Source organism: Phacochoerus africanus, chromosome 1 (genome assembly GCF_016906955.1).
Source record: "Phacochoerus africanus isolate WHEZ1 chromosome 1, ROS_Pafr_v1, whole genome shotgun sequence".
NCBI classification, from domain to species: Eukaryota; Metazoa; Chordata; class Mammalia; order Artiodactyla; family Suidae; genus Phacochoerus; species Phacochoerus africanus.
The window spans coordinates 28712597-28725960 of record NC_062544.1 but is presented as its reverse complement, the minus strand read 5'-3'; the positions used below and the strand labels follow the sequence as shown (position 1 = coordinate 28725960).

The window sequence follows — 13364 nt, the reverse complement described above, 5'->3', positions numbered from 1 at the left end:
ACTTCATCTAATCAAGTACGGAAGGAATGACAGAGCAAGAAAATCACCTTTTTTCCAAGTTCTGCTGAAAGGCTTCACTCCAGGCTAACATCATCAATGGATAAAATCACTGAGTAAAGGCTGACAGAGACCTTTACATGTGGAGGGACCAGAACCCATTGAGCATCTTAGCATCACTAAGGATAGGAGAGCTGGACATCCTGTGTCTCCTTATAAGGCCATACGAAGCGCCCAGAACTCCTCAGGACCCTTGCCAAAAAAACCTGAACCTGAATCTAGTCAAGCCTTGAGGGCTAACTTTCATTTAACGAAATAATGGAGCTCGAGGAACAAACGAAATGACAGGTTTTCTGACCCTCAGCCAGTGAATAAATCTTTCCATTACACCACTCCGTATTCTCTGATTCTCAGAAGCAAATGAAACCTGCAATTTTAAGGCCAATTTTCAAAAAGCATCTGTCTCTCTCTAGCCAAAGCATTCAGAGGTGCCCTTTATCTAAAATCTGTCAGCCACTTAAAGTCAGTGAACCTCGAAATGCCAAGTATAAATAGTCATATTCCTGATCGGCGTCTGCAAAGACCATACGCAAACATCATCTATTTAAATGGTCGGGTTATCCTTTGGTAGAGTGAAGGGCCTAAGCTCCAAACGTATTTCTGCTGTTTAGATCGTGTCGCTCTCAGCAGCCTACCCCTACCCTTGCCAAGTTGTTCAAATGGCCAAGGTCTTCTGTGGGCAAATCAAGGCGAACTCCAGCTGACCGACTGACAATGCTGCTGTGAAAGGTCAAGGGCATAGTCACCTCAATGACTGAACACTGGCGAGCAGGTCTTCTTCCTCAAGGCCAATGATACTTGAGGTACCAGATGGTTTCATTTTTCAACTGTGGTCCAAACAGAGGATTGAGTTGGGCCAGAATTGCAATCAGCCAACTAAAAAATAATGGGGGAAGAAGGACAACAAAAAGTGGTGAAATCATGTTGGAACAGGACCATTTTTGATGAGGATGAGAGAAGTACTTTAGGAGAAATTAAATCTATTCTGTTCAGATCAAACCTTGAATACACTTAAAGTTTTTAAAACACATTGGGGTGGAGTTCCTTCCCACTGTGGCTCAGTGGGTTAAGAACCCAAGAAAGTGCCTGTGAGGATGCAGGTTTGATCCCTGGCCTCGCTCAGGGGGTTAAGGATCCGGAGGTCAAGGACGCAGCTCTGACCTGGGGTTGCTGTGGCTGTGGCGCAGGCCAGCAGCTGCAGCTCCAATTCAACGCCTAGCCCAGGAACTTCCATGTGCCGCAGGTGCGGTCCTAAAAAGAAAACAAAACAAAAACACGGTGTGCTAATGCGCGTGTGTCTTCTAAGAAAACGCTTCCCAGAACACACCCTGCCTTCATTCTGACACATTACTGACAAAGTGGTGAGGCTCCATCACCCTTGACTCTGGTCTCTTCTATCACTATCTTAATTCCCTTCCCAAGTATCTGAGATTTCCTGAATTCATATGATAGCTTCACCTCAGAGTATTTTTGTCTAATCACAGTTTATCATCATCACAACTTCCGGGCTCAGGAGAAATGGTTTTACTTTATTTCATCCCTTCTCCCAATATTAAAACTCATAACCAATACGACACATCCATTTTTACTGGTACAGCTAAGCTTAAATTTCAGCCCACCGTCTCCCGGTTAGACTATAACACTTGAGCACCCCTTCTCTCATCACCACGGCCACTGCACGCCTTTGGGGCTCCAGTGGGGCTGAACCAAATGGACATTTAACTCCCCCTGCTCACTTCCGACCTCGGTAACGAGGCATTCCTTTGCATCACAGACCGATCGTGGAGGAAGCATGATGGTGTTACAAACTACCTCAGGGGTAGATGCGGAAAAACAGCACAGAGTCAAAACTGTCTCTGAAGTTTGCTTATACTGCTCACAAAGTTCCATATACATGGTTTTATATCTGATATAGGAGTTCATATAGCCAACGAAGTCCAAGACTCACTGAACTAAGACTAAAGCAAAGAATAAAAAGACAAGAACATATTTGCAAATCATGTCACTGATAACATCCACAATACATAAAGAACTTGTATGACTCAATAAAAAGACAGTAAGCAGTGCTTGCTTCAACAGCATATATTCTAAAATCAAATGGGTGCAGACATTAGGATGGCCCCTGCGCAAGGATGACACACACATTCGTGAAGTTTCCCATATTTTTAGGTCTGCTCAACGTTCTGTAATAACTCAAATGGGGAAAAAAAGAGTGGAGATAAATATATATATACAGCTGATTCACTTTTCAACATTGTAAATCAACTATACCCCAATAAAATTTTTTTTAAAGGCAGTAAATAAACATCTGGCCATTCAAACCATTCCATGTTTTACTTTAAGCAAATATTTAATGAGCACCTATGAGGCTCCAGCCCCCAGCAATACAAAGGAGAAAATGAAACGTTACTGCCCTCACAAAGCTGACACAATATAAGGCCAGGAAGGAAAGAAAGTGGGGTGAAGGACTAGAGAATGATGGAGGTACTACTCTGATAGGGTGGTCAGGAAAGCCTTTCCAAGGAGCTACCACTCTAGGGGAGTCCAGAATGAAGTAGAACATACAGTGCCTTTAACTGCTATTCAAAATACGTAAGTTCGTTCCCACTGCAGCACAGTGGGTTAAGGATCCCGCATTGTGCAGTGTCTCGGGTCGCTGCTGAGGGGTGGGTTCAATCCCAGTGCAGTGCATTAAGGATTCGGCCTTGCTGCAGCCATGGTATAGGTTGCAGCTGTGGCTCAGATTCGATTCCTTGCCTGGGAACTTCCATAGGCCAAGGATGTGGCCAAAAATAAAACAAAACACCCCCAAATGTATGTGTTCGTATTTAAATTAGAATTTAAAGGAGTTCCCTTGTGGCACAGTGGGCTAAGGATCCAGTGTTATCACTGTAGTGGCTCAAGTTGCTTCTGTAGCTCAGGTTTGATCCCTGGCTGGGAACTTCCACATGCCGCAGGCATGGCCAAAAAAAAGAAAAGAAAAGAATCTGGAGTTCCTGTCGTGGTGACCAATCAGACTAGTATCCATGAGAAGGCGGGTTTGATCCCTGCTCTCGCTCAGTGGGTTGAGGATTCAGTGTTGCCGGGAGCTGTGGTATAGGTCGCAGATGTGGCTCAGATCCTGAGTTGCTGTGGCTGTGGCATATGCTGGCAGCTGAAGCTCCAATTCGACCCCTAGCCTGGGAACTTGCATAATCTGCAGGTGCAGCCCTAGAAAGACAAAAAAAAAAGAATTTAAATTAGACATTTGAATTGCCCTTGTTTGGGAGGAGGCGTATGATAAACAAGCCCAGATTCCATCTACTACTGGTCCCAAAGGATGGTCTTTAGCATCATGATCTGATCCTGCCGGTCCTCTCAGCACGGATGGAGGGCACTGCTTTCTAAGGCACAGGAGACCTCCTGCTACAGCAGTCTCCTACAATTTTAGGACTTTACATTCCCCTAGAAGAGGGGATCTAGCCAAAACTGACTAAGCCACTGTCTGGCTGGATCTCTCTTCTCTTCCATTTGCTGTCATTTTTAGAACTCTTCCAATCGGAGGATCCAAAAGGTGATTCTGCTCAGACGCTGGAGAATCGACCAGCACCAGCACCAGAAGCTTCACCTACAGAAGCAATGCACCTGCCCTCCCCCCCCACCCCACCCCAACAAAAGGTGGTTCTGTGACAGGCAACATGACACCTAAGGACGTGGGCCCAAGAGAGCTACCTCAAGCTGACTCGTTTTATAAACAAAAGGTTAATTCAGATGAGATTCTCCAATCTGTCCTTAGAACTAGAGTATTCGACACAAACAAAACGCGCAGACCTGTAGGTGAGGCTTAACATCTACCCTGAAAAAGAGCGAGAGGAGGGCAGCGCAGGCGGACACGCTGAAGAGCTCTGAGTGCAGTGACACGAATGGTGCAGAGCTGAGAGTCATGGAAAATTCCACACAGACCCAGGACTTCCCCCATCCCAGCAGGCAGTGGAAGTGGACAGTACAAACAGTCACCCGTCCTTCCAGGACAGACTGAAATGCCGGCCAGTGCTTAGGAACGCTGAGTTAAAAATACGTTAGAGCCTCGCCCCTGTGCCCTCTCCTCTCCAAAAATGTGTAATACTGAACAAAAACAGCACCTCCCGGCGCTTCGTACAATGCTGGGTGGTGGTGCTGCTCAACTTCCCTGCGTGTTATCATCACCTAGGGAGCTTTAAAAAAAAAAAAGATGTTATACTTCACAAATGACCTTTGAATTCTCCCCACAACGTGGCTGAGGAAATTGAGGCAGAGAGATGTGACATGATTTGCCTGTGGTCACAACACAAATTAGCAGACGGGAGCTCCTGAAACAGAAACCAGCTCAGACTAACGTTCCTACGCAAGTTACCTTCTGAAATAGTGTAACGGACACCAGTTCAGAAGGCATCACTTTAGCTAAATCTAACCTGTCTGGGCATTAAGGAAACAAAGACTCCCTCTGCTAATTATTAAGTCCACCAGGAGTCTTCGGGACCCCAGGGGAAGAAAGAGGAACTATCCCCAAGCATGAACCAAGTCCACTCTGCTTGCTCAGATCAGTATTCAGAAACTTCTCAGAATTTAATTTTACATACTGGTTTTAATGCTTCAAATCAAGCAAAACAGCTCCCTTTTTAAAAACCCCAACAAACCACCGTTTGAGAAAAATTCCTTGGGAAACAGCCCAGGCCAGTTCACTGGAAATTTCATGGAGGCATTTCGCCCCTCTAACCAGCCGAGCTCTGCGTCTGCCCTTTTGATCACTGCCTGACTTCGGATTCTTCTTTAAAGCTGATAAACACGGTGGAGGACTGGAAGGAGGAAAAAAAATCTGCTCTGAATTGATGGAAGTGGGTGGAGAAAGAGAGCATATTCCAATGAATCTATTACTTCATGTGCGGAAGAAAGGGGACTAAATGTACCCTTTCTATTTGCCCAAACTGTTCCATGTGTCTCCACAACCTGAGGTCCAGCCTAATAACTAACTTTCTGAGATTATTCAAACTACTGAGGCAGCTCCAGCACAGTAACATATTTCAGGGAAGAACTGCAGAGCTGGGACGGACCAGAGGTCAAATCCATGTTCCTCATTCTCACTGTGAAGAAACTAGGTCCTAGGGAATGAATCAGTGATTGAGCCAGAAAAGGAGCCCAGGACTTCTGAAGTCTCATGATCCCAGGCTGCTTCCACCGGGTATTAAGGAGGAAACAGACCAGGCAGCCTAGGAGTTCCTCTTTTATTCCACAGTCATTTACCAGGGCCACGCTCCAATGCCAGGCTTAGAGAATGCCAAGAGGAATCGGCTGAGAGGCCACACACCCCCTTTCCCACCCTGGGGCTCAGGAGCTTGTGAGAGAAAACAAGGATGGTGGGGAGTTCCCTCGGTGGTGCAGCGGGTTAAGGATCTGGCGATGTCACTGCAGCAGCTTGGTTGTTGCTATGGCGTGGGGTCAACCCCTGGCCCAGGAATTTGTACATGCCACAGGCAGGGCCAAAACAAAAAAGCAAACAAACAAAAAACCAGGATGGATGGTGGCAGAGTGTGCTCTGGAAGAGAGAGGCATGTGGTATGTCATCTACCAAAAGCTGCTGGCCACTTATCATGAGCTCGGTTCTTGGTTATTAGAATTCACCAAGCACACAAACACTCCCTCCCTGCAGAAAAGCCTATACCCAGCTCTCTCAAACCTTGCTTTGTTCTTTTGTTCCACATTCAGATATGAGAATAGGGAACAGAGGCACTGTTACTTCCGGGTGATGCACAGGTCAAGTGGATAAAGGCTCGGCTTCCCTGCTGGAGGAGGAAGCTTCCCTGCTGGAGGAGGAAGTCGCCTGGGACTTTTCTTCTGATCCACCGTCCCTCCAGCGAGGGCCATGACAGGAGTGACCTCCATCGGAGGGTTCCATAAGAGACAGCAGAGAAGGGACTCTCCCTGTCTCTACTGAGATGCCCTCTGTCAAATACGCTCATCCCAATCCAATGACACAAACTCTTTCAAGGGCAGCGGTGTTATGAGACACGATTAGAAAATACGGGATTCAGTATCAGGCAGGGTTGGGTTTTAATCTGGGCTACATCAAATACTGATGGAGTGACTTACAACCCCAAGCTTCAGCGTCCCCTTTTGTAAAATGGAAATAATGATCCCTGCTTTGAGATGTTAAGAACTAAAGGAATCATATGAAAGTGCTCGGTGTAGTAGCTGACAGAAAGATGTTCAGTAATATTAGGTATTCCTTCTCGGTCTCTGAGACAGCTAAAAATGTATTCAAGCCACAGAATGAAATACAACCTATTTCGCTTTACAAAGGAGTTTCTCAGGTAGCACTGAGTCATTCTCATCTCCACCTCCTCTCCCGCCCCCACCCCCTCTGCAGTAGGCAGAATTCTAAGATGTTACCCCCAAATTCCCATCCCCTTGTGTACACACCCTGTATAAACAGGAGGTGGTGGATGTGATAAGAGAGTCATTCCCATGATTAGATTATGTTCTAAGATCCAGCTGAATTCAGAGAGAAAGACAAATACTATATATCACTTACATGAGGAATTTTAAAAATAAAACAAATTAGCGAAAATAACAAAACAGAAACAGACTCACGAATATAGAGAATGAACTAGTGGTTACCAGTGGGGAGAGGGAAGGGAGGAGGGGCAATATAGGGTTAGGGAACTATGAGATACAAACTTATTACTTATTATCATAAGTACATAATCAGCTAAAAGGATGTACTGTACAACACAGGGAATATAGCCAATATTTTATAACTATTAATAGAATATAACCTTTAAACACTGACTCACTATGCTGTATACCTGAAACCTATATCATATTGTATATCGGCTACACCTTTAAAAAAAAGAAAAGTTCCTAATGTGGCTCAGTGGGCTAAGAACCAGACTCGTATCCATGAAGATGCCGGTTCAATCCTTGGCCTCATTCAGTGGGTTAAGGACCTGGCATTGCTGTGAGCTGCAGTGTAGGTCATGGCTGTGGCTTGGATCTGTGCCGGCCTATGCCACAGCCATAGCAACTCCGGATCCGTTGTGGCTGTGGTGTAGGCCAGCAGCTGCAGCTCCAATTCGACCCCTAGCCTGGGAACCTCCATACGTCACAGGTATGGCCCTAAAAAGGAAAAAAAAAAAAAAAAAAAGATACAGCTGGCTTATTCTACAGAAAGGGAAACTTCCATTGACAGATGAATGGATAAAGAAGATGTGGTACACACACCCGATAGAATATTCCTCAGCCATAAAAAAGAATGAAATAATGCCGTTTGCAACAACATAGATGAACTACGTATTATCATACTAAATCAGAGAAAGACATTATCATATGGTATTCACTCATATGTAGAATCCAAAAAAAAAATGATACAAAAGAACTTTTTTACAAAACATTAATAAGACATGGAAAACAAACTAACAGTTACCAAAGGGGAAAGGGAGGGAGGGATAAATTAGGAGCCTTAGATTAATAGACACACACTATTATATATACAATAGACAACCAACAGCACCTACTGTAGAGCACATAGATACATATGACTGAATCACTTTACTGCACACCTGAAAAAACTGTAAATCAACTATGTCAATTTAAAAAAAAAAAAAAAAAAAAAAGAAGGCGTTCCCTTCGTGGATCATCAGTTAATGAACCCAACTAGGATCCATGAGGATGTGGGTTCAATCCCTGGCCTCACTCAGTGGGTTAAGGATCTGGCATTGCCATGAGCTGTGGTATAGGTCACAGACGTGGCTCGGATCCCGAGCTGCTATGGCTGTGGCATAGGCCGGCAGCTGTAGCTCTGATTGGAACCCTAGTCTGGGAATTTCCATACGCCATGGGTTTGGCACTAAAAAGCAACAAAATGAAAAAGAAAAAAGAAAATTATCCTGAGTGGGCCTGACCTGATCAAGTAAGCTCCTAAAAGGGACAAGACTCTTCATGATGAAAGACATTTGGAGTGGATGTATCACTTATGAATTTATTGCCCATCATTTTGGAATGCACCCTTTAATATGCGCTTTGTAATAAAATAACTGAATTATTTTTTCTCCTTTAAAGTGAGCATGATGTTAAGCTTCCTCAGTAGAGGGAGCTGGGGGAATAGGTGTGAGAGCATTTGGTGTCTGCGTCAGAACATGGTGGCTCTTTGATCTAGTAGGCCTGGCCTGGGAATAACCTCTCTGCAGCCCCCTGGACATAGAGCCTCTGCTTGGCCTACATGCTTTGAGGTCCTCCTGCCTGCACTGGCACAGGGATTCCCACTACACCCCAGGCCACTGATCATCTGCTCTCCTGCCTGGACTCCAGAGGGTGCCTATTTGCTTGCCCAGCAAACTCCAGACCTGCTCCAGCCTGGCCAAACTAATGAACTTCTCTGCTCTCTGGTGGGCTAAACCACACTTTCTCCAGCAAGATCTGAAGCCTTTTCAAGCTTGTCCTTGCCTGGGTACTCTCTCTGAGCCCTAGGGTACCAATATGGAGCTTCTTCATATCTTTTAACTGCTCTTCTGGCATAATGAATAATTACATTAAACCTCCTGTGTTTGACCTACTGTGTGGTTTCTACCTCCTTACTGGACCCAGACTGCTACGGGATGAGAAGGAGTTGACACAAGGAAAAATTCCCCCTTGCTCGCTTTGAAGATGGAGGGACTGCATGGCAAGGAATGCGGTGGCATTCAGAAGCTGAGAGCAGCCCTCAACTAATACCCAGCCAAGGAAACGAGACCTCAGTCTTAAAACCACAAGGAACTAAAAATTCTGTTACAGCCACAGGATCTTGGAAGATGACCTCGAGCTCCAGATGAAAAGGCACAAACTTTTTTCCCATTAACCTGGTGTCAACCCTATCTCTGCTATGGCCCTTTCACTACTGCCAGAAAACGCCCCATTTTTGCCAGCTCTAAACTCAAATTATTTCTCTTTTTCCATACTTTCTATACCGGACCTTTCAAATTCTCTTATCTGCCAAATTACAAATGAAAAGATTACATGGTCAGAGTAAGGAAAAATAAGCTTTTTCATATAGCAGATAATAATAATATGCTGAGCCAGGTATTTAAATTTCCTTTCCACTATCAACAGTCAAGACATCCAAATATTTTGCATGTATCCATTAGAAAAATGTCAGCAATTCTCAGGCTAAAAACCTAAGGGAAGGTAAGTACCCAGAGAGGAAAAGAAAGTGACTACCAGTTGATTCCCATACCTTGAAAGCACATATTACACCAGATTAACTTGAGCTTTTGTTTTCGGACTTCACAGGGCATAAAAACGGTAGATAAGCCCAGAGCCCTTTCAAGGTAGGGAGTCTAATGAAAGTTTCTCTCTCACACACAGACACAGAGACACACCAAAAAAGCTAAGACCCCAAAGGGTTCTATCTCAAGGTAAGGATAAATCAAACAAAACCCCCTCAAGTGGAATGCTAAGAAAATCAATTGACTCAAATATAAATAAATGCTAAGAAGGAGGAAGAAAAACACTGTCCCTGAGAATTGGTCTTCATGAAGGTTTGCCAACTCAAATTCATACTACATGACTATTAAATAGTACATACCAAGAATTTTACTTCATTTAATGCCGCACTGGTGATGGTTTTAGGCACCTGGCAGAAGCAATGTAAATCCTTTCTGCAGGAGCCCACCTTCACCAGGCCTCAAAGAAGCCATACATATAAAAATACAGGGGAAAATGAACAGATGGCAAACAAACGTAACTAAACGCATATGGAGACAAGGCACCATGAGTGAGAGACAGCAAAGAGGAGACACGAACCTGCAAGGACTTAAGATAATGGAATTATCAGATATAGACAAGAAATAAACCATCTGCATGTTCGAAGAAATAAGATAACATTTAAAATACGTGCAGGGAAAAAGGAAGGAGGCAGGGGAGAGGAAAGGAGGCAAAACAAAACTATAAAAGCAGCAAAAAGAAATGCTATAGAAATGAAAAATATAATAGCCCAAAATAAAAAAATAGGTTCTCCTTCTGGTAATAGCAGAGTAGCAGAGTAGCTTATATTAGACTCATTCTATAGACAGTAATTATAAATTCTGAACAAAACACAAAAATCAACTAACTAATGGTGCCAGAGAGTGTCCAAAGTAGGCAGAGAATGGAAGGGATTCAATCCTTGAAAGAAGGAAGCCACACTGGAACCTTTATACACCATTTCCCAAGGACACGGTCCCGTCCATGTGTATGGCAGGGTAACTAAAGCTCAAGCAAAACCCCGCAACCTTACTGGCTCCAGGTATCAAAAGATGAAGTTTAGGAGTTCCCGTTGTGGCTCAGTGGTTAACAAATCCGACTAGGAACGATGAGGTTGCAAGTTCGATCCCTGGCCTTGCTCAGTGGGTTAAGGATCTGGTGTTGCTGCGAGCTGTGGTGTAGGTCACAGACTCGGCTCAGATCCCTGTTGCTGTGGCTGTGGTGTAGGCCAGTGACTACAGCTCCAATTAGACCCCTAGCCTGGGAACCTCCATATGCCGCAGGTGTGGCCCTAGAAAAGACAAAAAGACCAAAAAAAAAAAACAAAAAAAGATGAAGTTTAGAGCTGCCAGAGCAGTTGGAGATTAAAAAGGGAAGCCTCAAAAAGGAGAGTGTTATAAAGGGGAGCCCCCAAACTTGTGTATAAATTCCCCTTAACTCCTTGGCTCATCCCTGAACCATGCATGCAAATGGCAAGGACTGGGGGAAAACACCTGGGAAGCCAAAAAGACCCAGTGGAGATTTCAGCTGCTGCGTCCCACAGAGAAAGAGAACGTGGAGTCTGAAGTTAGAAGGGCTTGATAAACACCTCAGACTTTCCACTGAAACCCCAGAAGGGCCACGTCTTCATGGAGAACTCACTCTAAGGGCAAAACTGAAACAGATCTGCCCCAACAAAGGGTAAAACCAATCCTCTACAAGTTTAAGGTGATCAGTTAATAATTTAACTGTTTGTTAGACTAAAATTTAACCTTCTCAGAGGAACAGAGTAGAATCGAGTCTCTATCATTTACAATACCAAGCATTTAGTAAAAAAAAAAAATACACATGCAGGAGATCCCACTGTGGTATAACAGGACTGGTGGCTGTCTTGGGAGCGCTGGGTCTGCATGTTCGATCCCCAGCCCGGCAGGGTAGGTTAAGGATGCAGCTTCAGTTGTGACTGTGGCTCGGATCTGATCCCTGGCCCGGGAGCTCCATATGCGGCAGGGCAGCCAAAAATGGAAAAAGAAAAAAAATACATGGGCAAAAAAAAAAAAAAAAACCACAAACAAGAAATGCAATCAGTCAACAATCAAGGACAAAGTAATCGACAGAAACTGAGTCCAAAATGACACAGATGTTGTGGTTAAAAGGTAATGTCTCTTAAGCAGGTGTTATAAGGCCAGTGTGCCTAGCAAATGGCTCTGTGCTAGAGGACAAGGAGCTAGAGTCCCAGTTGAGGAAAATCACGGCCCAGAAAGGCAAATAAATCCTCCTCCTTCCTATTCAGTTCATATAATAAAGACGTTTATTGTTCTAAAAAGAAAAAAAAAAAATCGGAGTTCCCATTGTGGCTCAGCGGGTTACGAACCCAACTAGGATCCATGAGAATTCAGGTTTGATCCCTGTCCTCACTCAGTGGTTTAAGGATCCAGTGTTGCCATGAGCTGTGGTGTAGGTTGGAGAGGTGGCTCAGATCCCCTGTGGCTGTGGCTGTGGCCAGCAGCTTCAGCTCCGATTCGACCCCTAGCCTGGGAACTTCCATATGCCCTAAGTAGGGCCCTGAAAAAGGACCCCCCCCCCAAAAAAAACAAAAAAACACAAAATGAAACAGCTATTATAAATATGTTTAAGGACATAAAAGAAAAAACTGTCTATAAAGAATGAACACATTGGAAATCTCAGAAAATAAATCAAACTTTAATAGAACCTATTCAATCTGAAGAAATCAGGAAAAAAAATGTTGAAATAAACCCCACAGAGTCTAACACAGGTTTAACTGGAGTCTCAGAAGGAGAAAACGAATACAAGAAAAAGAATAAAAAAACAAAACATAGGCTGAAATTTTCTCAAACTTGGTAGAAAACATTAACTTCAAGATCCAACAGCTACCTCAATAAAGCTTAAAAGCTCAGCAAACCCAATAAAAATAAACTCAAGGAGTCTCCCTGTTGGTCTAATGGTTAGGATTTGGAGCTTCCACCACTGTGGCCCAGGTTCAATAACGGTCTGGGAACTGAGATCCCACCTCAAGCCACTACACGCCACAGCCAAAAAAACAAAACAAAACAAAAAAACAGAAAACCAACAACAAAAGAAAGAATTCAGGAGTTCCCACTGTGGCACAACAGGACTGGTGATGTCTTGGGAGTGCTGGGACACAGGTTAGATTCCTGGCCCGGCACAGTGGGTTACAGATCTGGCATTGCTGCAGCTATGGCTCAGGTCACAACTATGACTCGGATCTGATCCCTGACCCAAAAACTCCATATACCATAGGGCAGCCCCCCCGCAAAGAATGGATTCAAAGAAAACCGCCCTTACTACATTATAATCAGACTATAGTCAAACTTTTTGAAAAAGCAAAAGTAAAGAGAAAATCTTGGTAACATCCAAAGGAAAAAGAATGCAGAAAGAGGAGCAATTAGGGAGTTCCTGTTGTAGCTCAGCGGTATTAAACCAAACTACTGTCCATGAGGATGCAGGTTTGATCCCTGGCCTGTTCAGTGGGTCATTTATAACAATAAATGGAATTTTATTGTTATAAGATTGTTACTTTTTTTTTTTTTCCTTTTTAGGGCCTCATCTGCAGCATATGGAGGTTCCCAGGCTAAGGGTCCAATCAGAGCTACAGCTGCCAGCCTACACTATAACCACAGCAACGCAGGATCCGAGCCACGTCTGCGACCTACACCACAGCTCAAGGCAACGCCAGATCCTTAACCCACTGAGCGAAGCCAGGGATTGAACCCTAGACCTCATGGTTCCTAGTTGGATTCATTTCCACTGAGCCAGGATGGGAACTCCAAGATTGTTACACTTTATCTGAAGTGGTTCAAAATTCAATATAACAATATAACTCTAAGTAGATTATGAAAAGTTAAGAACCCATGTTGTAATCTCTAGAGCAACATTAAAAATGAAAAAGACACTGCCATGCAGCAGAAATTGGGAGAACATTGTAAATCAACTATACGTTTATAAATTTTTTTTTAAATGAAAAGTACAATAGGATAGCTAAGTACCCTTAGAGGAATTAAAATAGAATACTCAAAATATTCAATTAACCCAAATAAAACAAAGAATAGAGGAAC

At 43.9% G+C, this 13364-nt stretch overlaps 1 protein-coding gene and 1 non-coding gene across 2 annotated transcripts in view; one reads left to right on the top strand and one right to left on the bottom strand.

The window, feature by feature from the left end:
- ATP6V0E1 (ATPase H+ transporting V0 subunit e1) overlaps positions 1 to 13364 on the bottom strand; it is a 34937-nt gene that overhangs the window by 7004 nt on the left and 14569 nt on the right. Inside the window, exon 3 of the mRNA XM_047789743.1 lies at positions 804 to 933. Coding sequence (XP_047645699.1) covers positions 840 to 933 — 94 coding nt within the window. The 3' untranslated portion in view covers positions 804 to 839. The remainder of the gene's footprint in view (positions 1 to 803; positions 934 to 13364) is intronic.
- On the top strand, positions 2121 to 2224 carry LOC125114184 (U6 spliceosomal RNA). Its single transcript, XR_007131727.1, has one exon. It is a non-coding gene; the product is annotated as a U6 spliceosomal RNA (small nuclear RNA).